Genomic DNA, 26,702 nt, shown 5'->3' with positions numbered 1-26,702 from the left:
ACGGGCATTTCATGCATCGGCAGCACACCCCACTGTCAAGCTTATCACTCCCCACCCCCCTCTACTGCCAAGGATTGCTCGGAACAGTGACTAGCAGTTGCACGCGTCCGCATTCCAAAATGCGATACCAAGCACGGTGAGCACCAGTTTTTTGTCATCGTCGGTACATAATTCGGACACCGTCACCGAACGCCGCCGGCATCGCACGCCGACTGCGCTGTACATGCGGCCGCGCACTTCATGGTCATATTGAGGGCTGTCAATAAGCTTTTGTGGTTCAATTTAGACGTGCTTGGAACCTCACTTGGTATCACCACGAGCGCCTATGAATGTTCAGAGACTATGAAAGCCTCGTAGATTATGAGACTATGAAAGCGTTTCCGGGACCGGCTGTATGATGGTGCATTTCACGGCTAGAGTGGCAAAAAAGCAAGTATGAAGCAGGGGCACGAGTTTTTATATCCCATTAAATAAACTGCTAAGAAAATTTCTGTGCCACCAGTTTTCTTCCCATAACTCTTAGTCATTTGGAAAGAAAGTGTAGGCAGTCATGGTGTGAGCCATTTTTCTTATGCACTAAACTTTTCTTTAAAAAAAAAATGTCCAGTTAATATTTTTAATCAGGTACCAAATTATGCTAATGACAGCTAGAACACAACAAAAGTCTAATCATTTCAGTATATGGCCTTATTCAACAACAATCTATTCTGTCATTCCCGTTATCACACCACTCCTCAATACAGAAAACTTGGTTTGAAATCTATATTTGTTCTTTGTGAATAAAAAAGGGTTATTAAAAATATAGGCAACAAAGGCACACTGGGCAGAAGCCAGATACCTGGGAAGTCAAATATAAGACAAACCTAAGATCTCAATTTCTAGGCGCTTTAGAGGTGCGAAGAAAAGGTGAAACTTGAAATGCAGTTCTCTCAATACTGTTTCGTTTTGGCATTACGCTCAGCTCGTGGAGCAGATATCTTAGCAACCACTACACAGATTTTGATTCCGTTTGTTTTGTAACACTCCTTGAACTGTGATTCAAGTGGCTGCAATCTCAGTTTTATTTTACTCACTAAAGAATTTTTCATAGGGTTTCTCATTAGTAGTGCAAGTGTGCTCATTGCAGTGTCGCTGGAGAAAATAATAACTACAAAATTTAGTGTTGCAAAAAAATTATTTTGAAAATGCTCTCCCCATCAGCATACATTTGGCTGTGCATTCAGTAATTACCAAATATTTTTGTCATTTTATAAATCCACCAGCCCCTCCACAAGGTTTAATGAAGAAATAATTTGTATCTCATAAAGTTTTTGTGTTATCGCCTCAAAATTTTTATAGAAGCACTATGAGGCCATTTTTAGTGCCTGCGTCAATTTTCATCAACATTCAACAAGAAACAAGAAAGATCGTTTCGAAAGGCACGTCCCCCCTTAAAAGCAGCATGGGAGTAAATGCAGCATGCTTCGTACCGTTTTACAATGTTTCCTCGTGCACGCTTACTTCTATGCCAGGGTTGCATGGTGGGAGTTCGATTTGTTCACATCGTCTGGTTATTGCTACCTCACGGGCAACTCATCACAGCAAAGTGCGTTGGAAGAATGCATCACTAGAGCATGCTCAGAGAGAGAAGATGCAAAAGACATTCCGCATCGGTTTTGCCGTGCGCCCTGTCCTGCTGGGATTCCACTGCAACAGGCCGATGGACCTCTTGGCAGCCCCTTTTGGAGCAAGTGTCTAGTGGCGCGTGCGATTCCAGGTAGTGAACAACTATATCTGAAATACCTACATGAGGTCAGTGACAAAGACCTTGCGACAATATGCTCTTTGATGAAAGAACAGCCAATTTCCATCACCATCGACGAGTCACCAGAAATGTCCAGCAGTGGCGGTGCTTGCAGCATTACACAATGACAAGCTTCCTAAAAGTATAACAGTCATGACCAATTTGCGAATAGTGCAGCACTGTAACACAGTATCAGTTGGCATGATGGTACAAACTGCCCTTCAGAAGGCTCAAAAGACCTTACACTACATAGCTGTATTGTATTCTGACTCGGCTTCCTACATGCAGAAGCTTCACAAAAACTTGCAACTCTGCAATCCCTAATTAAAGGCGCTTTACTTTGAAGATCCACGCCACTTACTTAACAGCGCTCTGGAAGGTGGAATCAAGACGAGCTTGTTCAGCATATTTCACGATTTTGTTTTTGTTGTGCACTGTCCTGCCATGTTGATATCGTAGCGGGAGCTGGTCTTGTGCGTTTGATCATGGGTATGACCATCCAGCCGCTGAAAACCATATGCCCATTGAGGTGGCTCTCTTTTTATGAATTTTTCGAAGAAACTTTGGACTACTGGCGTGCCATTTTGTCTTTCCTAAGAAGCGACAAAGGCAAGGGGGCGAAGTGTGAGAAGCGCAGGAGTCATCGCCTGAAGCTGCGCACAACTTCACACTAATATGAGCTTTCCGAAGACCAATGCGTGTAACATGATTTCAATCAATATATAACTTGATGCAGAGGGCACTCTGGTACACCAAGCTTATCCACAACTGAGGATTCATTCGCATGCACTCATCAGTCAATAGCGGGATCCAATTGATACCTTCAAATCAGATGTCACAAGTACCTTGGACCTCCTTGACAAGAATCAATGCTTAACGACTGTGACAGACTTTAGTGCATACTATAATGCTGTCGCCAGAAAGTGGAGACAGACATCTGAGAGAAATCAGTGCAATCAGCTCCAAAACACCAAACGTTTGTTTTGATGCACTGTTCAAATTGTGAACCCAAAAGTGAGGCACAAGCTTGCCTGCGCGTTCATAACCTGTGCTCGTAATTTTCAATAAGTGCTTCTTGAAACTGATGACTTAAGCCAGCTCCTGACTGATTTTGCGAACTACCAGTGCTATGAAATATGTAACATTCTTGAACGCCTGCCATTTCGGAGACTTCACAATGTCGAATGGCCAGTCGAATGGCTACGCGCTGTGTCTTCTGGTGCTTCCTATCTTTAGTGGTAACATTGAAAAGTGTGGCGACCACAGTGCTACGGTCCTGCGCAGCCTTCGTCTCGCCACTGATTAGCCCGGCGTGACATGGCCACTTACTGGAACAGGCTTCTGATAAAAGACAGCACCTTTGCAGTTTCGCCAGAGGCTTACGTCACCACTGCCAGCTATGAAACACAAGCTGCCAAGCTCAGTGCTCACTTCATTAATCTAACCTTCGAACACAGTGTCAGCATGCTTGCACTACTGCTGCTACCCAGTTAATAAAGTTTGTTACGTTTTATGTTGGGGATGCGTCCTTCTCTCGACAGAGCATTCTACATCTGGTGACCCGGAATACGAACGCAACGCCATGGACGAGCTAGAGGCCCTACAACAACGGCTTGAACAACTACAGAAGCAGCTGCGCACCGAGCATGAACTTATCCAGAAGCAAGGGCAACCGCTTCAGGAACGCGCGCACCAACGCATATATTCCATGCAACAGCACCCCAGTGACGACTCCTCAAATCCGCCTGTGCCTGCCGGCTACACTGAAGAAGTCACAACCTCCGTAAATGGCATGTGGAAAGGCGTTATCAACTTTCCATTATTCTGGGTAGACTCGCCCGAAGTATGGTTTGCCTACGTCGAGGCCCAATTCTTCCTGGCACGCATCACACAAGACCGAACACCCTACGACTATGTCGTTGCCCACCTCGACACCCGCTACGCCAATGAGGTCAGGGATGTCCTCATCAACCCACCAACAACTAAACCTTACGAACACCTGAAGAGTGAACTTATATGCTGCCTGTCACTCTCGGATGGCCAGAAGGTACGACAAATTCAGTCAGTAGAACTCAACGAGCGCATGTCCTCGCAGTTTCTTCGCCACATGCGTTCTCTCGCCAGTAACATGGTAATCCAAGATTCGTTCCTGCGAGCACTTTGGCTGCAACGACTTCCATCGCACGTCCAGGCCATTCTGCAGGCTCAGATACCCCTACCTCTCGACCAGCTTACCGAGATCGCTGATCGCGTCATCGAGGTGTCTTTGCAACAGCCGTCACCTTCCTTCCAGGCTATCTCCACTGCGCCAAACACCACGGAGCTTGTGCGCGGCATCAAAAAATCAATAGGCAGCTCAGATACATTCAACTACACCTAGACCAACACCTTACGATGTGTTCAAGACAGCACTCACAAACCTGTGACTATCAAACTACCTCGTCAGAACAGCCTGTTGAGAACGGTTGTTTCTACCATTGACGCTTTGGGAACAGAGCCCGACAATATCGGTAACCTTGCTCCAGTGGTCACGACGAAAAATGCCAACAGCAGCTCGTAGAGGCAGCAGAGAGCTGCCAAGCTGAAGGCCGTCCCATATTGGTCACCGACCAAATAACTAAGCAGCAGTATCTGGTTCACAGCGGTTCTGACATTTGCTGTTACCCGCGATCCCATATTTGCAGCTTAAGGCGCGAAAACGACACGGACGAAGAGAGACAGTACACACACACGGAGCGCCAATCCCACCTTCAAGGCCCTCTCCCGTCGACGTTTTTTAAGCACAAAACGGTGAACCAGTCCACAATCAAGATGTATGGCTCACTACGCCTGCACATCCAGCTCAAGAATCTACACCGCAACCTTCACTGGTATATTGTCATCGCAGACGTTGCCGAGCCAATCATCGGCTCAGACTTTCTGGCTCATTACAACCTCCTTGCAGACTGCCGCAACGACCAAATCATCGAAGCGGCAACAGGACATTCAACACCGGGCCAGCGAACACAGCTCAACAGCCAAGCATCAAGGTGTTCAGTGTTGACTATCACTCACCTTACCATACCATCCTTGCCGAATTTCTCAGCTTGACGCGCTCCAGCAGACTGCCACGCAACGTGCAGCACACCACCGTGCACTACATCTGGATCACTTTAGGCCCTCCAGTTTTCTGCCCGGACCGCATGCACATAGCCAAAGCAGAATTTGAGGCCTTGCATCACAAAAAAATTGCCCGCTACTCTGACAATCTATGGGCTTCGCCACTCCACCTTCTTCCAAAAAAGACCGAAGGCTCGCGGCCCTGTGGGGACTACCGCGCCCTCAACGCATGCACCATCCCGCACAGGTACCCCGTCTACCACATACAGGACTTCGCACAACGCATTCACGGCTGCCATGTGTTTTCCGTGCTGGACTTTGTGAAGGCCCCCACACAGATATCCGTGAATCCAGATGACGCCTCGAAGACGGCCATGATCACACCCTTTGTATCCGGCAAGGCTATTGCATCCCGACTGCGCATCGGACATGCGCAGATACTCACGGCGCGCTATCGTGCGCCTATATAATCAGTGACTGAATAAACCGATGCCACTTCTTGTTGTGGCCATCATGCTGTATCATCGTCCTTGCTAGTTACATGGTATCAGAAGTGGCCACCGCGGACCGAAGCACGGCAGCAACGGCGCGGAATCGCCACGAACCTACTGAAGCCGCCGGAGCCATTGCGCCTATCGGCCAACTTGTCTGAAAATTGAAAGCGCTTCAAGCAAAGGTTCGAGCTTTTTCTGCAAGCAACGGCAGCCGAGAAGTCCCCGAAAAGTGACTCCTCGAAAGTGGCGCTCTTGCTGAGCTTCGCGGGAGACGAAGTGCTCGACATCTTCAACAACTCTCAGTACGGCCCCGGAGAAAGCAAGGAATGTTAGGACACGGTCGTGCGGAAGTTCGACGCCTACCTCTCCGAGGTGAGCAATGAAATTCACGAAAGATATGTTTTTCGTACACGAAGCCAGGTGGAGAAAGAACCTTTTGAGAAGTTTGTGCGGTACTTAAAGAAGCAGGCGACACAGTGCAACTTTGGGGATCAGCACGATTCCCTGATTAGAGACCAAATTGTGTTTGGTACGAAAGACCCAAAGCTGCGTGAAAGAATGCTTGCCGAGAGAGGCCTGACACTACTAAAAGCCGAGGAAATGTGTAAAGCGGCAGAAGCAGCGGCACTAAGGAGCCTAGTTTGGAATAGGACAGAAGACAGCATTGACGCAGTTTCAAGTGGCGAAATGGTGACGAAAAAACGGCAGCAGCGGAAAAAAAAGCAGAGTCGCGATAATCAAGATATTTGCTGCAGGAAGTGCAACCGCAAACGTAAATTTAAGCAATGCCCCGCGTACGGTAAATTATGTCATTCTTGCTGCAAATACAACCACTTTGCAAGTTGTTGCCAGAAGTCTACCGCCGTTAGAAAAGTAGCTAATCTCGTTGAGAATGACTTTGAGATTCTCGAAATCGGCTCCGAAAATTGTCGCAAGAAAGACTGGACAATCAAGGCTCGAGTAAATGGCAGAGAAGTGACGTTCAAAGTGGACACCGGTTCGCAGACAAGCTTACTTCCATTTACAACGTACCGTAAGCTTGGATCCAAAGAAGCGTTGCAACCTACCGGGTCAGTGTTGCGCGCCTACAACGGGGGCGTTATTTCAAGTTACGGAACAACGTCACAGAAAGTGTCTGTCGGAACCATCGAGATAAGCGTGAAATTCTTCATCGTAAAGAATGGGCGCCAAGCCATCCTTGGGCTCGATGCCAGTGAAGCGCTTGGATTGGTTCGATGTACGGTGGACGCTGTCAATGCCTCATCTGAGTATGAACTTTTGAAAGATTTCAAGCACCTGTTCCAAGGGCTCTGCTGCTTGAAACCGCAGTACAGAATGGTCCTGGATCCAGACGCGGTTCCGGTCGTTCAGCCTGCTCGCCGGGTTCCACTTGCACTTCAGGAACCTCTGAAGAAGGAACTACAGCGAATGATCCAAAGGGGCATCATCGTCAAAGAAAATGATCCAACCGACTGGGTAAGCCCTCTGGTACTTGTAAAAAAAAATACGGTGCTCTAAGGGTTTGCATGGACCCTAGAAGAGTGAACAAGTATATCAAGAGGCAGCATTTCCCTTTACCCAGACGCGAGGACTTGGAAGCACGGCTAACCGGTGCTACTTATTTTAGCTGTTTGGATGCAAACGCCGGCTTTCATCAGGTGCCCTTGGACAAGAAAACATCAAAAATCTGTACGTTCTCGTCGCCTTCTGGCAGATATCGTTTTCTAAGGCTACCTTTTGGCATCTCATCTGCACCCGAGGTGTTTCAGCAGGCACTTTGTCAGGTATTTGACGGTCTGCCAGGCGTGCTGATATATATAGATGATATCCTGGTCTGGGGCTCAACGAAGGAAGAGCATGAGCGCCTGGTAGCAGTCGTCAAAACTGCTGAAACAGCTGAATTAACGTTTAATCTGCACAAGTGCAAGTTTGCGTAAAAGAGCTACGGTTTTTGGGTGATATCATAAGTGCGAACGGCATATCCCCAAATCCAGGGCTCGTAAAAAGTTTGGTTCAAATGCCAGTGCCAACATGCAAGGCCGATGTTCAACGTATGCTTGGTGTGTTGAACTACTTTGGGAAGTTCGTGCCGCAGCTATCTGAAAGAACGGCCCTCTTAAGAACTCTTATCAAGGCCAGTTCTGAGTTTGAGTGGACAGATAACCACGCCAAAGAGTGGAAAAGCGTCACGCAAATTCTGACCACCGCTCCCGTGCTCGCAATATTTGACCCACGACGGGAAACAAGGTTGTCTTGCGATGCATCGAAGGACGGCATCGGTGCCGCTCTTCTGCAACGTCACAATAACAAGTGGCGGCCCGTAGCTTACGCATCTCAAGTACTGACTAAGGCAGAAAAACTGTACGCACAGATAGAAAAGGAGGCCGTAGGAATTTGCTTTGGAAGCGAAAAATTTCACCAGTTCGTCTACGGCCAGAAAGTCACAATTGAAACGGACCACAAGCCACTCTTGTCAATTGCTCGAAAGGAAATTAGTGACATGCCACCTCGCCTTCAACGGTTCTTTTTGAGGTTGTTCAAGTATGATTTTGTTTTGCAGTATATTCCTGGGAAGCACCTTGTTCTTGCTGACATGTTGTCCCGGTCAACTGCTGACAACCAAGACGACGCTGGTGCTACTACCGACGTGGAAGTTCACGCAATCCAGCTTCTAGGTTACCGTGTCACAGAAGCAACGCAGAAAGAATTGCAAGCGGCAACTGCTCGTGACCGCTACCTACAGTCGGTGATCGCAAGTTTGTCGGCGGGGCTTCCAGTACAAGGTGAACTAAAGCCTTTTGAGCAAGACCTCTCATTTGTCAACGGAATACTTTTAAAGGCGTCGAAGGTTGTTATTCCGAAAAGCATGCGAAAAACTATGCTTGAAAAAATCCATGCAGGTCACCTCGGCATGCAAAAATGCAAAGAAAGGGCCAGACGCCTCGTGTTTTGGCCGGGGCTTAACGCTGAGATTGCTTCCATGGTGCAACTTTGTCCTACATGCCGCAAGTATGCTTACAAACAGCCCAAGGAACCCCTTCAAGTGCGGCCCGTGCCAGGTTGTGCATGGCATAGAGTTGGAGCTGATATTTTTTCGTTTGCGGGGGACTCGTACATCGTTGTCTTTGACGCCTTATCAAACTTTCCGGAAGTTCAGAAACTACCTGACATGTCGGCGCAATCAACCATCGCAGCACTGAGCGCTATCTTTGCCAGATTTGGCGTGCCCGTCGAAGTATGCACTGATAACGGCCCACAATTTTCCAGCCATGAATTTTTTTTGCTTTCAAGGAGATACGACTTCACGCACGTCACTTCAAAACCTCATTATCCGCAGTCAAACGGGCTTGCGGAAAAAGGTAGGCAGGTTGTGAAGCGCATCTTAAAAAAAAACTGCAGATTCGGGCAACGACTTCTAGCTGGGCCTGCTGGCCTACCGCTCTACCCCACTGGAGGACGGGCGATCCCCTGGTGAACTACTGCAAGGAAGGCGCCTTCGCGCCAACCTCCCGGACTTCAGTACAGTGACCGCAACCGACGTCAAAAAGCACAGCCAGGCCCAAGGGGGAAGACCTTTGCCTCCTCTGCAGAAGGGTGACGTCGTGAGGCTCAGAGACGCTGCATGGTCCCGGAAAGCTCAAGTGGTGGGTTCGCCATATCCAAGGTCCTACCTTGTCAAAACGGAGGACCAGAATCTGTTAAGGCGCAACCGTCGTCACCTACTTCAAACTGGCGAACGGTTCATCGAGAAAAGCGACGACGACATCGATACCAGCTCAGCGGACAACAACGCTAGTGGCCATCTGACAGTGGCAACTTCAACCTCGCCAGCCAATGGCCGGCGTCGCGAAATTCCGACGTTGGGCGACCCTTCGCCACCTGTGGTGCGTCAGTCAACTTCACCACCGACGCCAGCTTTGAGAAGGTCGACTCGAACCGTGAAGCCATCACAGCGTCTTCATTATGACAAGGACTTTAACCAAGTGTATGATATCATTTTTTGAAATGCCATGTACTTACCACTGTTTCGGTGGGTATGTAATTTTGTTATTAACGGAAAGGATGTATCCGGCAAGGCTATTGCATCACGACTGCGCATCGGACATGCGCAGATACTCACGGCGCGCTATCGTGCGCCTATATAATCAGTGACTGAATAAACCGATGCCACTTCTTGTTCTGGCCATCATGCTGTATCGTCGTCCTTGCTAGTTACACCCTTCGGATTGTTCGAGTTTCCCTTCATGAGCTTCCGCCTGCGGAACACTAGACAAACCTTCCAGTGCTTCATAGACGAAGTCGTCCACGGCCTCGACTTGTGCTTGGCTTATCTTCATGACATACTGGTATTTTCTCGCGACGCTGAAGTGCACCACAGGCCCCTTCGTCTGCTGTTCCAATGCCTCGACGACCACGGCCTACTCGTCGACATCCGAAAAAGCACGCTAGGCGCTTCCGTCGTCTGCTTCTTTGGGCACGAAGTTTCATCTGAGGGAACTCGACCCTTGCCCCAACTTGTCTCTGACCTACAAAATTACCCTCGACCCAGTACTGTTGAAGACCGATGTTTCTTCGGCAAGCTGAATTTCTACAGAGAGTTTTTGCCACACGCAGCAGAACACCAGGCTCACCTCCACGATGGCTTGACTGGGATACGAGAAAACCAACCTGTGACGTGGACACCTACGTTAGGGAAAACATTTCAAGAATGCAAAGCTTCCCTCTGCACCGCCACGCTTCTCACTCATACCGTGCCAGACACTCTCTTGGGGCTCTTCACAGACGCATCTAGCTTCGCCATCGGCCCCGCCCTCATGCAGCGCGTGGACCACACCTGGCATCCCTTGGCCTATTTCTCGAAAAAAACTCGCTACTCCGAAAACGACCTCCTAAGCCGCCAGTTCCAGTTCCACTGATGAAAACACGACCGCCGCCCCAACCAATTTGCCAGCCTACTACAGTGAAATCTCGGCATAACGAACTTCACGGGACCGTGAGAATTTGTTCGTTATTTTGAAAGGTCGTTATAGTGAAAGCTAAAAAATTAACCATACATACTTATTTTTCACCGACCAAGACGACTTACCTTTACAACAGTAGGTCCTTGAACTCGTTTTTCACAAGAAAAGAACTCGTTTTTCACAACTCGCTTTCGGACGCGATAAGTAATCACCGAAAAGAGATGAACACGACTGAAAAAACAAGGCCTTCAAGGAAAAACCCGAAGCGTCACGGATGTCATCGCCTTTTTCGGAGAAAAAAAAGTGCTAAAAAAAATTCCTCTCGTTTCGTTTTTTGCTCTCTCGCTGTCTCAGGTTTTCCGCACCCATGCTTTCTGCTCCACAACTCCCACTCTGCCTTGCTGAGCTTGCCCTCCCGTGTCGCCCTCGCCTCGGCACTCGCTTGTAAATGTGCAGCGTCCGCGTTTCAACAAAAATTGATTGATTGATATGTGGGGTTTAACGTCCCAAAACCACCATATGATTATGAGAGATGCCGTAGTGGAGAACTCCAGAAATTTCGACCACCTGGGCTTCTTTAACGAGCACCTAAATCTGAGCACACGAGCCTACATCATTTCCGCCTCCATCGGAAATGCAGCCGCCGCAGCCGGGATCCGAACCTGCGACCTGCGGGTCAGCATCCAAGTGCCTTAGCCACTAGACCACCGCGGCAGGGCGTTTCAACAAAATGAAAGAAAAGAAAGTCGCCCTTCCATTTTTTTTTTTCCTCCACATCGTCATGCTTCTTCTGAGAAGCAAGGCATCAATTCGCTTTGTCGTCTGCTTGCGTACCGCTCTAGTGGTTGCGACGGATTTCAGAACATAAGTTCGTAGTACTAAGGCTTTAATATAACGCGGAACTAAATTAATGCTCGATATTCTGAAAAGTTTGGTATTTTGAGGGATGCAGTAGTGAAATAATTTTACATTGAAACTATTAGCAGTCGGTGCAGGATTTTTTAAAAGTTTGTTAACCTGAAAAGTTCATTATTGTGGGGTTCGTTCTACCAAGATTTCACTGTACAGAGAACTTCTGGCTATATACGAAGCAGTTCCAACACTTTCGCCATATTCTCGAAGCACAGAACTGCACCATCTATGCCGACCACAAGCCTCTTATTTACACCTTCTCTCAACGTCGCGACAAACTCCCGCCTGTTCAGTAGAACCAACTCTCATTCATCGCACAATTCACCACCGACATCCAACATGTCAGCGGCAAAGACGCGGTCGCCGACGCGCTATCACGTGTAGTCACCATTACCTCAGTGCAGATAACAGCGGACGTCATCGCCGAGGCTCATACCACTCACGCCGAACTGCAGGAACTTCGCAAGGGCATATCCTCACTTCACCTACAAGAAGTCTCCATTCCAGGGTCGACAACCACAATCTATTGCGACCCGTCAACAGGACGAAGCAGGCTCTATGTGCTGCTGTCCCATCCCCGTGGTTTTTTTGACCAGCTGCACAACCTCAGCCATCCAGGCATATGAGCCTCTACACGCCTCGTGGCTGACCGCTATATGTGGCCTTCCATGCAGCGGGATCGTCACACCTGGGCGCGCTCTTGCATTCACTGTCAACGCACCAAAATCACCAGGCCTGTCACGACCCCACTCGGAACATTCCTTCAGCCCTCTGATAGGTTCAAGGATGTTCCCCTCGACATCATAGGGCCCTTTCCCCCAACTGGACCCTATCGCTGCTGCCTCACCGCTATCGACTGGTACACTCGATGGTCCGAGGCACGGCCCTTCGAAGGAATCGCTGCGGAAGACGTGGCCTCGGCTTTCTTCACCAACTGGATTACTCATTTCGGCGCCCCCTGCCATGTAACCACTGACCAAGAATGACAGTTTGAGTCGCACCTCTTCAGGCTTCTCAAACTGACTATTGGTTTTGAACGCTTAAGGTCCACTAGTTACCACCCCTGGGCCAGCATAACGATCGAGCATTTTCATTTACAGTTCAAGGCAGCCATGAGGTGCCACCCGGAATCAACCTGGCTCGAGGCCATCCCGGCTGTCAATCTCAATCTTCACATTACCTTCAAGCCAGACTTCCACGCTGCACCAGCAGAGCTCGTCTACAGAGAACCACTCCATCTCCCAGATGAATTTCTCGCAGCTCTGCCATCCAGCACTATGACGTCAGGCCTCAATGACTTCGTCGCCCGGCTCCGACGCACTATTGCCGCCTTACCCCCATCGCCTGCCGCCCATCGCAGTAAGCCTACACCTTTTGTGTTCAAAGAGCACGCTTTCCTCCGTGATGACACCTTGCGCCGGCCCTTCTAGCCACCCTATAGCGGGCCCTGCCTGGCAGTACATCGTGACGACAAGAACTTCTTTCTGCGCCTGAACGGGAATGACATCCACGTCTCGATTGACTGACTCAAGCTCGCATACATCACTGCGCCACAAACCGGGCAGTGCCACTCCTCCCTTAGGCATCTTTCCACAGCCACCAATGTCACAGGCCCTTACTTTCACGACATGATCAAGATGTCTGGTACACCTCCCAAATTTTTCGGGGGGTGATATGGTGACCACTGCGCACAGTCCTGCGCAGCCTCCACCTCACCACTGATTAGCCTAGCGTGACACGGCCCCCTACTGGAACAGGCTTCTGATAAAATACAGCACCGAAGACTTAAATAACCACTGCGCCTATAAAACCCAAGCTGCCAAGCTCAGTGCTCACTTCGCTTATCCAACCTCCGAAGACAGCGTTAGCACGCTTGCATCGCTGCTGCTACCCAGTTAATAAACGTTCTCACGTTTTATGTTGGGGATGCCTCCTCCTTTCGACACGGCATCCCGTGTCGGAGCATGGTTCAATCACTGAAAGCAATCTCGTAAAGTACGCTTGCATGTTTCACAATAAGCTTGAAAAGCCGAGGTTGTTATGTATGCAAAATTAAAGGTGTTCTGCATTCAGGTATTTCACTACTGCGTATATGTTTTTGTTCATTCAAATGCTATAGAAAAAATATAATGGGACTCTTGTGCCTTGATTTTTGAGTGTCCAGGCATGAATTCATCTAAGATTTTTGGGTTTTGAGAATAATGCAAAATTTTGAACTCCTATAAAAGCTGAATTTTCACACACACACACACACACACATATATATATATTGTTACACAAGGCAAACTAAATTAATGGTGGTTTTTAATGGGCCCTGAGTCCGCAATCACAGTATAATGATGATGATCTCCACCGCCATGGCTCGTACCCACTCAGAGGGATCGCAGGGGAGGCAACGTCGTCTTCATTCTCTACCCGCGTTTCCCTTGTTTTTCCTGGTAGTGACACTTCTTATCAATATATATATATATATACACATGTTGTACAAATGCCACTTTTTTTGGTTAAAAGCAAGAGGAAGGAGAACCAACTTTGAATAATAGCAGGATTTAGTAGAATGCAAATTATAACCTGTAAGATATGTTACATTTTAATATTTACCGTACTTCGAGCAAATAATCTGTTATTACAAGCTTTTAAAGGTCAAGCATGATGAGATGATCAGAGAGTGATATTTTCATTGAACCTTGAAGTCTGGCTTCTTGGCCATGTGGATTTTCAATAAATAGATATTTTCATGGCTTAGCACCCTTTCACTGCAGTGAAACCATGTTTACAGAAAGTTGCTTGCAAACTAATGTGCACTTGACTGAGTGCTTTCACAGTTTAGCATCCCTTCACTGCAGTGAAATCACCTTTATAGAGGTTACACGTGGATTAATAAGCATTTATTCGTTCATTTCGACTACTTCAAAATATTCAATCATTTAAATTCAAATCGGAACGAGTTTGAATATTCGAAGCATTTGGATATTCACACAAGCCTAATTTGTTTTCTTCAATTAATTGCATGCACTATCATGTACAAGAACAATGTATGCTCTCTTTTTGTTTATGCATGTGTGCTAGTTCTTGTATGATGTCAGTGCTTGGCGCTACCAAACTGTATTCAACTAGGAAGCTTAATCAGCTTAATCAACTAGGAAGCTTAATGTCTTCCAGGGCTCTCTAGTTCCTTAAGTGCTAAAACAATTGACTGACTGATTGATTGATTGCAGTCGCCGATGGGTGAAGTGTCCCACCGGAGGATTTTACTCTGCTAGCAATACAATCAAGCTGCAAACTGGGAGACAATGTAATTTATTAACTAGACTTGCCAATGGAACCACTCACTGGTTGAGCATGGCTCGTCCCCTCGACCGCGTGGAGGGCGCAGGGTGGCCGGCACGTCTCTGTGTCCATGCAGACGGCCTCCTTCCTCGTACATGATGACGCGCAGGTGGTCACGACGGCCCACATTACCTTCCACTGCTTCCCGGTGCCGCACCACCCTGCAGGGTATTGGATTGAAAGCTTTAGCCACCACTGGCTCGGCTACACTCAGGTGAAACATTACAAAGCAGGCACCATTTAGGTAACTACGGTAGACTCTTAATAAACTCAAATCTCTTAAATAGAACTGGGGCTTAAAGGCCAACTGCATCGAAATTTGGCTTGGGCAGAATAGGCTCGGAATGCGTAGCATAGGTTGGGAAACAATCATAGTGACAGTGAAAAAGCTTGCAATCGTTGTTACCTTTGCAATCAGTGCTCTAATTGTTCTTTAGCAAACGATGTGGAGCTTTAGCGGTGTGCTCAAGCTAATGGGACACAAACAGACATGACGTCAATTGCAGCTCACCACAGCTTGCGAGCAAAACTTCCTGCAGCCGCATCAGTTCCTTTTCGGCATGACGCCACTCTACGGGCAGATAATTCAGAGGAGTTACCTTTTTGGCTGTACAACATGCAGCGCCACAGACTCCTGGAACATACATCATGGCTGGGACCAGCTTTCATGCTTTTCAGAAAAACTTGAAGCTCGAAAAGCTGCAGGTTGTTGGATTTCCGGGCGAAAGGAATGGGAGACATTAAAGAGTGTGGTGCTTTACGCAGCACACTTCAAAAATGACCAATATAAACAGGAGCAGTGTCTCTCCACCGAAATACTGTAGAAACTGAAAAGAATGCTGAATTCTGACGCAGTGCCTTCAGTATTCAATTACAGCAAATACAACAGCGGAAGCCTGACAGGCATCATAAGCTTTCTGACGAATTATGTTTAAAGAATCGCCGACGAGGACATGAATTCATAGTTGGACAGCTTTATTACAGCATAACTTCTTTGCATTAGCGTGTTTCGCGGGCTAAATTATAGCATAACGCCATTCCAAAAACAAAACCAGGAAAACGACGACCCGCAAAGTGCTAGAGAAGCTGTGCCATCTATGATCGCAAGATAAAAGCTCCAAAAGCAGGTCAGCTTGCTTCTACTTGAGAGTAGTCAAGGCAGCGAAGTTTAACAGAAATGTTCCGTGCTTGGTTGAAAGCAATTTAGGCTCATGACCGTATTATAAGAAACGTGATTGTGCTACGTTAGCTTTAATGTAAATGTTTTGGGCGCATTCAGAGAAGTACTTACAGAAATGCAGGGATGCTTTTGGTAGACATGGGAGTGTTCCAAACCGAGCATCAGTATTGAAAACAACACTGTGTTATCATCCGTAGTTATTAAACCATTTAGAACATCTTCAGCACATCAGCGAGCGGCATCATTTATTGTGAACCAGCGAGTTTGCCAACACAGCAGGACAAGACGGTAGGCGCGAAGCGGGCAGCCGTTACTTGGATACGCACTTTAAAAAGCCTTTATGATCATTTATCCTTCTCGGTGCATGTTTACATTGTTTGCATTTTCATTGCCATTTGAAGAGAAAGCACAGGGGCGCAACCGCAAAGAGCATACTTCGAAGCGCAGAGCAGACGCTTCGCCTGCACCAGTTGTTCTGTCGAGCTGCTGTTTTCCTCACTTCCGGTCAGCTGTAATGGCATCATTTTTTCTGGTTTCAATATCAAAAATTGCATTGTTGGCATGTTTTTTCTTGGCTGCATTTCAAAGGTGCATTTCGAAGGTAAAATTTGGCAGGCAGCACTGTCTTCAGCTAGACTGTTTATAAATCAGTTTTTTGGGGTGTGCACCATTTCGCTGCAGTTGGCCTTTAAAGGAACACTAAAAAAAAGCAATGATTTGGTTTAGATTGACAAACTGCACTCTGAGAATACTAATGTCACATGTTTCTCTATAATAAGTTAATTATAAGTGAAGAAAATGAAGCTTGAAGTTTCATATTTCAATTCGGCCCAAAAACTTAGCGCGAGACGTCAAAAGCTTCAAATATGTATTTTTGCTATTTTTGTGGCATTGGCTCAATTAAACTTCCTGAAACTTCATATGCCAAGCCTATGGCACCCCATAGATGAGAATATACTTCATTTTTATTGATAAGAAGCTATACAGGACCCAGAAGGCACCTTCAAAATGTATTACGCCATGGTGTTTGGTGCAGACATTTTAAGGTGGCATCCCACCCGCAGTTTCTTTTCGTATGCTTTCTCGCTTACTAAGCATCATGTTGTGGTAAGAGCGGTATTTTCGGGAATGGGAAATTGTGCTTTACTAAGACACAAAAATCATTTTGCTCTTTAGTGTCCGATTATTAGAACAAAAATCTTAACTAAATGTGTGGAGAGAGCTAGGCTTCTTCGTTGCACACTGTTGGAAAACAGCCGAAGCAGTGGTGTCCTGTGATTTTTGACACTGCTTTATAATCACGCCTGAATACTTACTGCAATTCTGTTCATCTCTTAACAAATGGAACTCCTGCAACATGAAACATAATTTCTGGTTCCTTTCATGTTCTATTTACTGTATTTTTTTAAGAGTTCGCAAACACAGCTCAGTTACAATGAGCCTAAAGCTTATCACCAAAGTGGGGTCCTTGCCCCATTCCAATAATGTAATTACAACGGCCTCCATCCAGAACAATATCACACTGCAAAGAAAAAGCAATCACACTTTTGCCACTGCAACGCATAAAATGAGAATCTCATACTAAGTATGGCAAGCAGAAGCTTATGTGCTGCCTTTGTTTGTGACATATTCACAGTCGAATGCTTGAGCACGCAAAAGGGCACAATGCATCTATTTTCACCTTGCAAAATTATTTTCTCTTCATATCAACATTCATAATTCATCATTCAGGCAGGTTATCTGTAATTACACTTCACAAGGCTACAAGTTTCAATGTGCACAGCTCAGCCATGCACGAAGGTATATTACACAAACTTGTGGTCGGTGGCCATTACGCAATGTTGGCGACACGGTGTCCGGCTCTAGTGACAGAATGCTGTTAGCAACGCTGTTTCAGTTGTTGCACTTTCGCATACAGAAAATTTTCAGACTATCAGGAGATAAACGCACGTTGCATTCTATTTATTAAAGTTGAGAATCAAGATTCCATCAGACCTCCTACAACTAAGTGATGCTGTCATTGGCAAGAATATTTTAATCTGCCTTCCCTGGAGCTCTGGCCATGGGCTTATTCAGGCAGTCTGTACTGAATTTTTTCGCAAGGCTGAGTGTCACTGCCTATATTCTTAGTTTTTAGATCATGGAGCTTACTCAGACTTACTGGTGAAATATATTTAGAGCTTTAGGCTCACTCAGAAAAATTTTCCTGAGCCGGACTCGCTCAAACCCAGACGCACAAAAATTTTCTTCAGTCAGACTTGCTAGCACTCAAACTTATCAAAACATTACTCACCCGGACTCACTCAGGCTCATGACTCACGGCTCGATATGAGCCTGAGTGAGTCCAAGTGAGTCGATTGACGAGTCCGTTAGGCTAAAATTGCCGTCTTCGACCATGGTGTCAATGCTCTTCAACACAAATCTCTCACGTAATCGATGCTTTTCCTGGTGCCATTTGAGATAATACAGGGGTGGAAGCGGGCTTCAGTCTTTCAGAGTTGCTTTGGGAGTAGGAATAATACGGTTTTAGAGCAGCTCTGAAGCACAAAAAAGCGTGTTTTGAAGCATCAAAATTTAGTTAAGGCCACCCTGAGCCACCGACTCAAGGTGGCCTTAACGAATGCTTATTCGTTTATATATGAAATGGCCAGCAGCCCAACATGCGACAAGTGTTGCTGCGAGGGGACAATCAACCATCTCCTTGATGAGTGCAGTCGCTTCAGTGTGCCAAGAAAAGAGCTTACAAAAGTGCTAAATAAACTGGAGAATCGCCCATAGTCTCAGTACAAGGTCTTGAGACATTGGCCGAGACCGTCCTCAGCATTGCCCTCCGAGAGTTGTTGCACTTCTTGCGGGCAGCTTGTCTCTGAGACCGGCTCTAAGCAGAGTCTGTCATTTATCATATTGTTGTCCAGCTTTTTTTCGTTCTATTTTTTTATTATCTCTTTTTTGTCATATTTCACTCCCCTCACCGCCTTCCACACCACAGAGTAGCCAGAGCCGGTCTGAGAGCCTCCCTGTCCCTTTTCTCTCCTCCTGCCCCTTGATATTGCAGACTTCAGATGAAATGGACTCATTTTGCTGGATTATCACGGTTTGTTGTAGCCAGAGCAGACTGTACAGCAGAAGATGGCAGATGACGTGGCACAAAATTGGGCACCTTGCAAAATGCTCACTGGAGTGTGCATGGCACACTGGCTTGAGAAACACGAAAAAGACAACCAGCTCCTGCATTTTTTTTGTGCTTTTTTTTTCTGGGTAGTCTATGTGCTCTGCCAGTTTGTTACACCAGCTGGTGGTGCTCTGCAAAGGTAGACTTAACAATCCATCCCGTAGATTTTAAGTGTGAAGAAGAAGCAGACAATGCTTTTTTAAAGCAGAAGTGTTTCCCAAAATAGGAGGACCATATAAATGAGACGTTATTAGCAAAGAGCATGGAGCGTCACACTTGACTGTAAAAGAATAAAAGCCAGAGCTGTAAAAGAGAGATCCTTAGCACGAGTCACAGCTTGTCCCATCAAGAAAAATAACTGCAGCTAGGAGACACTGACCTGGTCTAAGCATGTTACATTCAAGAATATGCCCGCTTTGGCACCACACTGCAAGAGAAAGCACGACAGCTTTTTGCAATGAATGACTTTGCGGTGTCTTTTAGCTATTGACACAGCATAATCCAGCAGGAAAGTATTGTCAAAGAAGCAGCAACCATGTGGTGGGGAAAGGTGCACTGTGGTTGTCGTCTCCAGGCCTGCTTCTCTTTCGAACACTGTTCTCTGCTCTTGTCACACACTGAGAAGGGCTTTGTGACGGGGAAGAGCCATGAAAAAAAAATATACTGGTGCTGGGTAAATGCATCGCCTGAATTCGGTTATTTCGAAATTTCACCCAATGTGAAGAATTTTTGCAGTTCCCCATTTTGTCATGCAAGGAAGGTTGACTGAATAATTCAAAATGACAGCCTATTCAGCTTCAAAGATTTTGGGTGCTATGTGGCAATTTCCAACCCCTTAAATGTGAAGAACATTATTATGATGGCCCTACAGAGCCACAAAGCAATGTTGAAGACATACATGTGAAGCGCCTCATCCTTATTGCTGACAGCACACACATACACACACACAAAGAAAAAAAGCTACAGTCCATGGTACACTTCGCGCACTGCCGAGATGTACCCTTGCAAAGAAGACATGCTTCACTGTGACACAGCACTCTAAGAATGCTTCCCGAGCTTTTCGCTGCGCCAGCGTATGATTGCAGACATTTTTTTCGGAGAAAAACAAAAGGCTGCTGTGACAGCATTCATGTGATATGCGAACCACCAATTCATGCTAGCTTTGAAAACTTGTGCACTGAAGCTTCTCACGAGATGCATGCTCGTTGTGCCTACTTTGTGGGGGTGTTGACACCCCCTGTAATGTTGTTTGCACCGCGTGGCACACGTGTTTCGCAAGAGCTGACTGCCACTATCATCATCATCATGGTAAAAAAAAAAAAACGAGAAAGGAAAGCCGTGGTGGCTGAGAGCGAGAAATAAGATGGTCACTGTTGGCATGGGGCGGTAGTGCGAACAGTTGCCTGCAGCGGTGGATTTGCCGTGGACGGAACCGCAGGCTGTCTGTGGTCACGACGCGAGTCAGGCGTTAACTACACTGCCTTATTTGTATGTGTAGTTGAGTGTTGTTTAATATTGTGTGAGGATGTCTTAGCATGCTGATCTCGATTGATGTTATAATAATTCGGCTTATGATGATATCGCCATTTCTATATGTAGTTAAATAAATATGTGTGTTGCTTGGTTTGGCCCAATCGTGTCTCTTGGGTCCGTTCACTGCACCATCGAGACCCCAACTCTTTGAGAACTTAAAATCTGAATACTCCATGGGTCATGTTTCAAGCCAGCATACTGTAGTGTCGCGTAGGAGCACACGTAACCCTGGAGGCAGGCAAGCGGAGAGCCGAGCGATGGGAGGGCGTGCAGACTGATGACATTGGACCGAAATTCGTGTGTGAGGTGAGGCTCTTCAAGAAGGCGAATTCGCATTTACAGGTTCCTTATCCCACATACGATACAGTCTCGTGACAGGTCCTTCAGAAATGTGCCAAGCACTCAATGTTCTGAGAGCTTTTAAAGGGCAGCAACAAAGTCATCAACTGATTCACCCTCTTCCCGAATTCGACTACAGTCCAACCCCGCTACAACGAAACTGACGGAGCGCGGAAAAAATTTGTTGAAGCGAAAATTTCAGTGTAGTGAAATCGAAAAAATATAGCTGATTTGAGCAAGCAAAACAAAGGAACGTGTGTTCTCAAAATTCAAAATATGCCCGCTGCTTCCTCTTCTTTCCCAGCAGCGTCACGACGTGATTCTCACCCATGCATAGCGAGGCCACGCTGAAAAGCACGCTGAAACAATGCCTAAAACCGCTTTCGTGAACGAACCAAACAGTTGCATTAACACGTTAACACCAGCAGCTGTCCTCCATGAAAAAATGGCAGCGTATCCACGGAGTGAATGATGGCGAGTGGGGGGAAGCATCCGTCCGTCCATTGGTTCTTGCTTCCGTCCGTCCATGCGTGCATCTATGTGGCCGCTGAATTATGGGAGATGCATCTGGTGATGCAGCACGCTAGGCTTTCGACAACCAAAACGGGCAGGATCATATTGGAAAGGATTGGCATTGGAGCAGAGGCTCCCACTGGGGACACTAAAATTCAGGTGCGGCAAGAGTTACATAAGGCCCTGTACATAAAGCCTTTGCCCAAAAATATGCATCCGATTTACCATACGCAGCGCTGGCAGGCAAGAGCCAGAGCTTTACACGTTGAGTACGGTGAGTATAAAGCAACAGTCTATACAGATGTCGCGGAATATAAGGACAAAGATGCTTTTGTGATTGTGGTGGTGGACAGGCGGGGGCGCTTGGTCGCCTCTGGATCGGTCAAGGTCAAAACCCGCTCCTCAGAAACTGCAGAAGAAGCGACAATAGCGCTAGCTATAACTAATTTGCAGTCGGACTTGATTCTCAGTGACTCAAAGGCAGCCATCCGAAATCTGGCGAGGGGCAGAATATCGGCGACCCCCGCATGATTTTTGCATGGGGCCACGGGACGAGAAATTCAAGAAATAGAAATTGTCTGGGTACCAGCACACTCTGGGAACCATGGGAACGAGGCAGCTCACCTGAATGCTCAAGGTTTCATCAGCCGGGTAGGTGAGCCGCCCGTTCCGGGGAGGTCCGCGAGAGATGGGCTGGTGTCCTTTCACGACATAACCAATCATTATAAACTAGAGCGGACGTTTTATCCGCGCCCGCACAACGGTTGACTAAGGCGCAGAAATGCGTCTGGAGAAAACTGCAGACGCGATCTTTTCCCAATCCTTGCGTATTGAATAAAATATACTTGGAGGAGATTAAGCCGCAATGCAAATGGTGTCAGGCTGTGGCAACATATGATCATATACTTTGGGAATGTAGGATGGTGCCGCCGCCGGTGGATATTATGCGTGATCCCTCTTTTGAGCACCGGGGGCCGTGTAGACCAGCTCAGACCCAGTCGTCCAGTTAAGGGTCGTGGAGTGGGCCACACAGGTCGCCGCCAACCTTGGGTTGATGGCCATCTAACACGGATTCATTCGCAGTTGCTGTCTGACAAAATAAAGCTTTACCATCCATCCACAATGTGTGGCCGCCCGTGCGTCCATCCGCCCGTCCGTGCGTGCGTGCGCCTGTTCGTGTGTCCGCACGTCCATCTGTGCGTCCGTCTCTGCGTTCGTCCATGCATCCGCTCCTGCGTCTGTCCATGCGACCATCCGTCCGTGCAGCCATCCGTGTGTCCGTACATGCATCTGCCTGTGTGTCCGTTCGTCCACCAATTCAACACCACCATCTCGCATCTTTTCATCATATATTCCTCATATAGAAGCACCGCCATCCAGCGGACATTCCAAGGACTGAAGGAGAGGAGGCACACGCACACTTTCTAATGGCTTGCTCTTTGTGTCTACTTCCTACCTTTAACCACCTCGAGTTCATGGTATATACTAGTTCACTGTATTAATGGCACTGCGGCCCAACGCTCGCTAAACCTTTCTAAAACCAAGGAGGCTACGCCCAGCGAGTATAATGTACCAACCCTTTCTTGCCAGATAGTACTCAATGTACATGCCAATGGCTGCTAAGGGGGAATGGGAGACAGGAGAATTGGGCTTTTAGTTAACGCGCACACTACGAATTTTTTATTGTTCAACAACGCACAGAAGAAATCTCCCACTGGCACCACCTTGGAGGTCAAAATGTAAGACTGGTTACACACTACTACTACAACTACGAGGGATGAACGGGTGCCGCTATAAGGAGCTTCGCTCCTTAAAGTATCTGACAACGCCGAGATGAAGGCAGGGTATCGTAAAGCGGCGACTTTTGTATTATTCTATGTGATTTTTATCATCCATCACTCGGGGCTAGCTGATTTTGTTGATAATGCCGAGGAACAGCCGCCCTAATTAGTTACCACACTGGCCAAGCGCGAACATAATGATAAGCATCGGAATCCGAAAAGGCATTGTTCCGTGGTTGCACCCAGTAGTTACGAGCAGAAAACAATGAACTGAGCGATTGAGCTTCAGCTTCGGATCCTCTGCGGCTTAAAAGCAAGCCAGTAGCAAAATAAAAGTAGGACAGTCTCCATGCCATAACTATCGAGCAATGGCGGCACCCATGCTTGCTGAACAGTGGTGGTATAGCGGCGGTTTCTGGTGGTGCAAACGCGTGTTTTAGACTTCGTTGACTCGTTTTCAGGCTCTGAAAATGCATCATTGTGTTAAATATTGGGTTTACTGCATAGCAATAAGTATATGAGTCTGGAATCGCATCGTGAAATTTCGTTGAAGTGGGACGATCGAACAAAAAGTGTTCGTTGTGCAACAATATTTATGCACTGACTCCTATTGACTGCTGACAGGGAATCGTGAATTTTTCATTGTAGAGGAAATTTTGTTGAAGCGGCGTTTGTTGTAGCGGAATTCGACTGTACTGAACTACTCAAAGGCTCACCATAAGTGACGGAATCAGCAAGAACTGGTTGCTCAGCATCTTCAAACAGTCACTGAGAGTAATTTCAGTCAGCTCGTTTGGTGTAAGAAGGCTGCACATAATTGAAAAGATGCGTGACTAGCAGCAGCTAAGGAAAACTGCTCGTTGCTTGTTATCTGGCACATCATTTGCCACAAAAAATTGCTGCATTTGATCAAGGTATTCTTGCCAGAGACTGCTCTGGATACAAAAGTTACAGTGACCCTGAACGTCAGCAGGTTGCAGTTGGCAAAGTTTTTCCATCATTGCCAATGTTATATTTTCTCAGCAAATAGCTGGCGAGAAACAAAACACATGGCTGTGCTTGCTGGCAGTGAACTAGTGAGGGTCTGCCTCTGCCCTAGTGCTTTTCATTTCATATCACAGGCTAGGTGAGGCCACCAACTAGTAACATATGTAACAGTGCGCTCTGTAACTTCAATGCAATCGTTGCGATGAATGCACAAGATGTAAAAACTGTCCCCATCAAGATATAAATGCATGCAGATGTTATTGGTTACCTCCAGCACAAGAAAAGAATGAAGAAAGAAATTATGCAAGGTTGTAAGATGTCTCGCGTTGCTCCATTGTGACACGTGCTTAGGGTAGCCTTCTTGTCATGCAAAGGAAGCTTCACAGACAGCTCCACTAGTGGAAACCCGCTCATACGTTTTTCAGCAGACCGGGTAGGAATAATGTAGTAGCCAATAAAACGCAAGAGTGAGGAAAGCCCCGAAAAAGAATGAGAGCAGAGGCATTTTGACTTCAAACAATTTATTTTAGCAAGGTGAGGCTATGGCTTAAAATATTTAAAGATAGTTGACTGCCCCTTCTTTTGCTCGCTGGTAAGCACCACGCATTTCTCAATAATCTGGAAGGCCACACTGTTTTCAGAGTCCCTTTGGTGTGCGACGTACCTGCAAAAGTTGTCTAGGGCCGCGACAGCTTTTTCGAAGTTTAGATCGGTCGACTCCATGGCCATCTCTTCAGAATCATGTCGCTCGTGCTCGTCGTCATCATCGATACCCCCATCTTCAGTTTCGATCGAGTTGGCAACAATCTTTGTGATCGTTTGGCCCTCCGACGTCAAGACGGCAGCACTCATAGTGACATAGTCGCCGTACATCGTACCTGCGGCATTCATTGCATTTATTGCCTCATTGAGCTTTTGCTCACAAGAGGCTGCTTCCGATTGTTGAGCTTCGATGACAGGCTCCTCTTTGCTGTCCATATGGCACTCACACCTCGCAAAGCAGTGCTCTATAGTTGACATGCTCACTACACTCCACGCTGATGCGACGTAATGCATGGCGTCAAGTACCGAAATTGTCACTTCGAGGTGATGCCGTTGAGCATTGACGGTGGCAGTCCAAGGTCTTTAGCAATGTCATCCCTTTTTCGCGCTGGCTGCTTGTCGATTGCTTTAAGTACGTCAAGCTTTTCCTCAAGAGAAAGGGCGTTCTGCTTATGCAATGCCATTAAGGCTTGACAAGTGTAACGGCAACAGACTCAGTGCACACAATAGCGACTAAAGATGAGTCACAATGTGCGGTGTGTGGCAATGGGACTGTCACGCACTTTCGGAATTTCGTCCTGAAACCTCGGTTTTAAGCACAGTGATGATGGTTACAGCACTTTCCACAAATGGCCATCTAGGGGCGGCCTCTCCAACTGGCCTGCGGCTTCTTGCAGCCTGTTCCATAGCCTAGGCCAGGTCAACACTCTCAAACGTCAAATCAAAATGACGGTTCGTGGGCAGATTCGGCGGACTAGGTTGCGATGCATCATGCAGGAACATTCTCACAGTTACAACGTAACAGCGGGGTTCGCAATACATGGGATTCTATGAGAGCTATGCTAGGATCGATGAATTACAATGTAACACCCGAGAAAACGTAGCAGTGAAGAACGTAACAGTGGGGTTCAATTGTAGAACACAAGCAGTGTTTGGACCTTGCACGTAAGCAGAGTAGCTCTGAGATAGTGCAAGAAGTTGGTGGCTCCACAGGCACAGCGGAGGAGACGACTGAAACCCATAGGCAAAACCAACCATTAAATGACTGCAGACGTCCTAGGTTGACACAAAACATTGTTAGTGCCAGAGCTTGAAGCTGAGAGGCTGTTCTATTTGCAATCCCAGCTCATGTCTTCGCCCCTCAATTCTGGTGTGATTGCAAGATAGCTGAAGCAGCGTGCATGATGATGATGCAGCCCTATTTAAGAAGCAAGTCCGAAACTGCTGGAAGCTGACTGAAAAGGTCCCCACCACATGTTATACATTTCACAGGATCATGGGAAAGAAGTTTCAATACAATAAATCTTTTTTTGACTCCAAACAACAAGTAGTCTTTTCGGCCTTCACACAACAGCTCTCTAGTGAAAAGCGGATGTATGGTTCGTGGAATTATTAGCGCTGAGCACTGAGGTTGCAATGCTGGCACTATAACTTGATATTTGAATTGTAAGGGTTCTTTTGATTACAGAACTATGATGTTACTGAAGCAGAAACACGAGTGGCAGGCATTTCTTTCAAGTACGTCCCTTCATGCCCCCTTTCCCCAACACCAAAACACCAACATCAGTTTGCACAAAAGCCTGTCAAAAATCACTATGTTGCCAAAGCCAAAAAGCTCAAACTGTTTCTGAAAGTGCAGTGGCTGAACTAATCCATTAGACATGACAGTACGCAAATTTAGCATTTCTGGACATCCATCAGATGTCCACAAATGTACACCAAACGTTCGATAGACATACATCAGATGTGCAAAGGTAACAAATAATGTACGTTCACTCAACAATTCTCCAGAACAGCCGACAGAGACATTAACAGGCCCTTCACCGGATATATGTACATATATAATGTGCTTGTGT

General features: G+C 46.9%; 1 protein-coding gene across 18 annotated transcripts in view; it reads right to left on the bottom strand.

Annotated features, from left to right (window-relative positions):
* LOC119178120 (uncharacterized) overlaps nucleotides 1-26,702 on the bottom strand; it is a 647,314-nt gene that overhangs the window by 161,093 nt on the left and 459,519 nt on the right. For all 18 annotated transcript variants that reach the window (XR_012894641.1, XR_012894638.1, XR_012894639.1 and 15 more), the window contains one exon: nucleotides 14,583-14,740. Coding sequence is in view for 12 of the 18 variants with exons in the window: in XM_075891185.1 (XP_075747300.1) it covers nucleotides 14,583-14,740 (158 nt within the window). In the remaining 6 variants the exon portion in view is untranslated. The remainder of the gene's footprint in view (nucleotides 1-14,582; nucleotides 14,741-26,702) is intronic.

The sequence above is a fragment of the Rhipicephalus microplus genome, chromosome 1 (assembly GCF_043290135.1).
Source record: "Rhipicephalus microplus isolate Deutch F79 chromosome 1, USDA_Rmic, whole genome shotgun sequence".
Lineage (NCBI taxonomy): Eukaryota > Metazoa > Arthropoda > Arachnida > Ixodida > Ixodidae > Rhipicephalus > Rhipicephalus microplus.
Note: the sequence above shows the minus strand (reverse complement) of the source record. Positions and strands in the feature narration are given on the sequence as shown.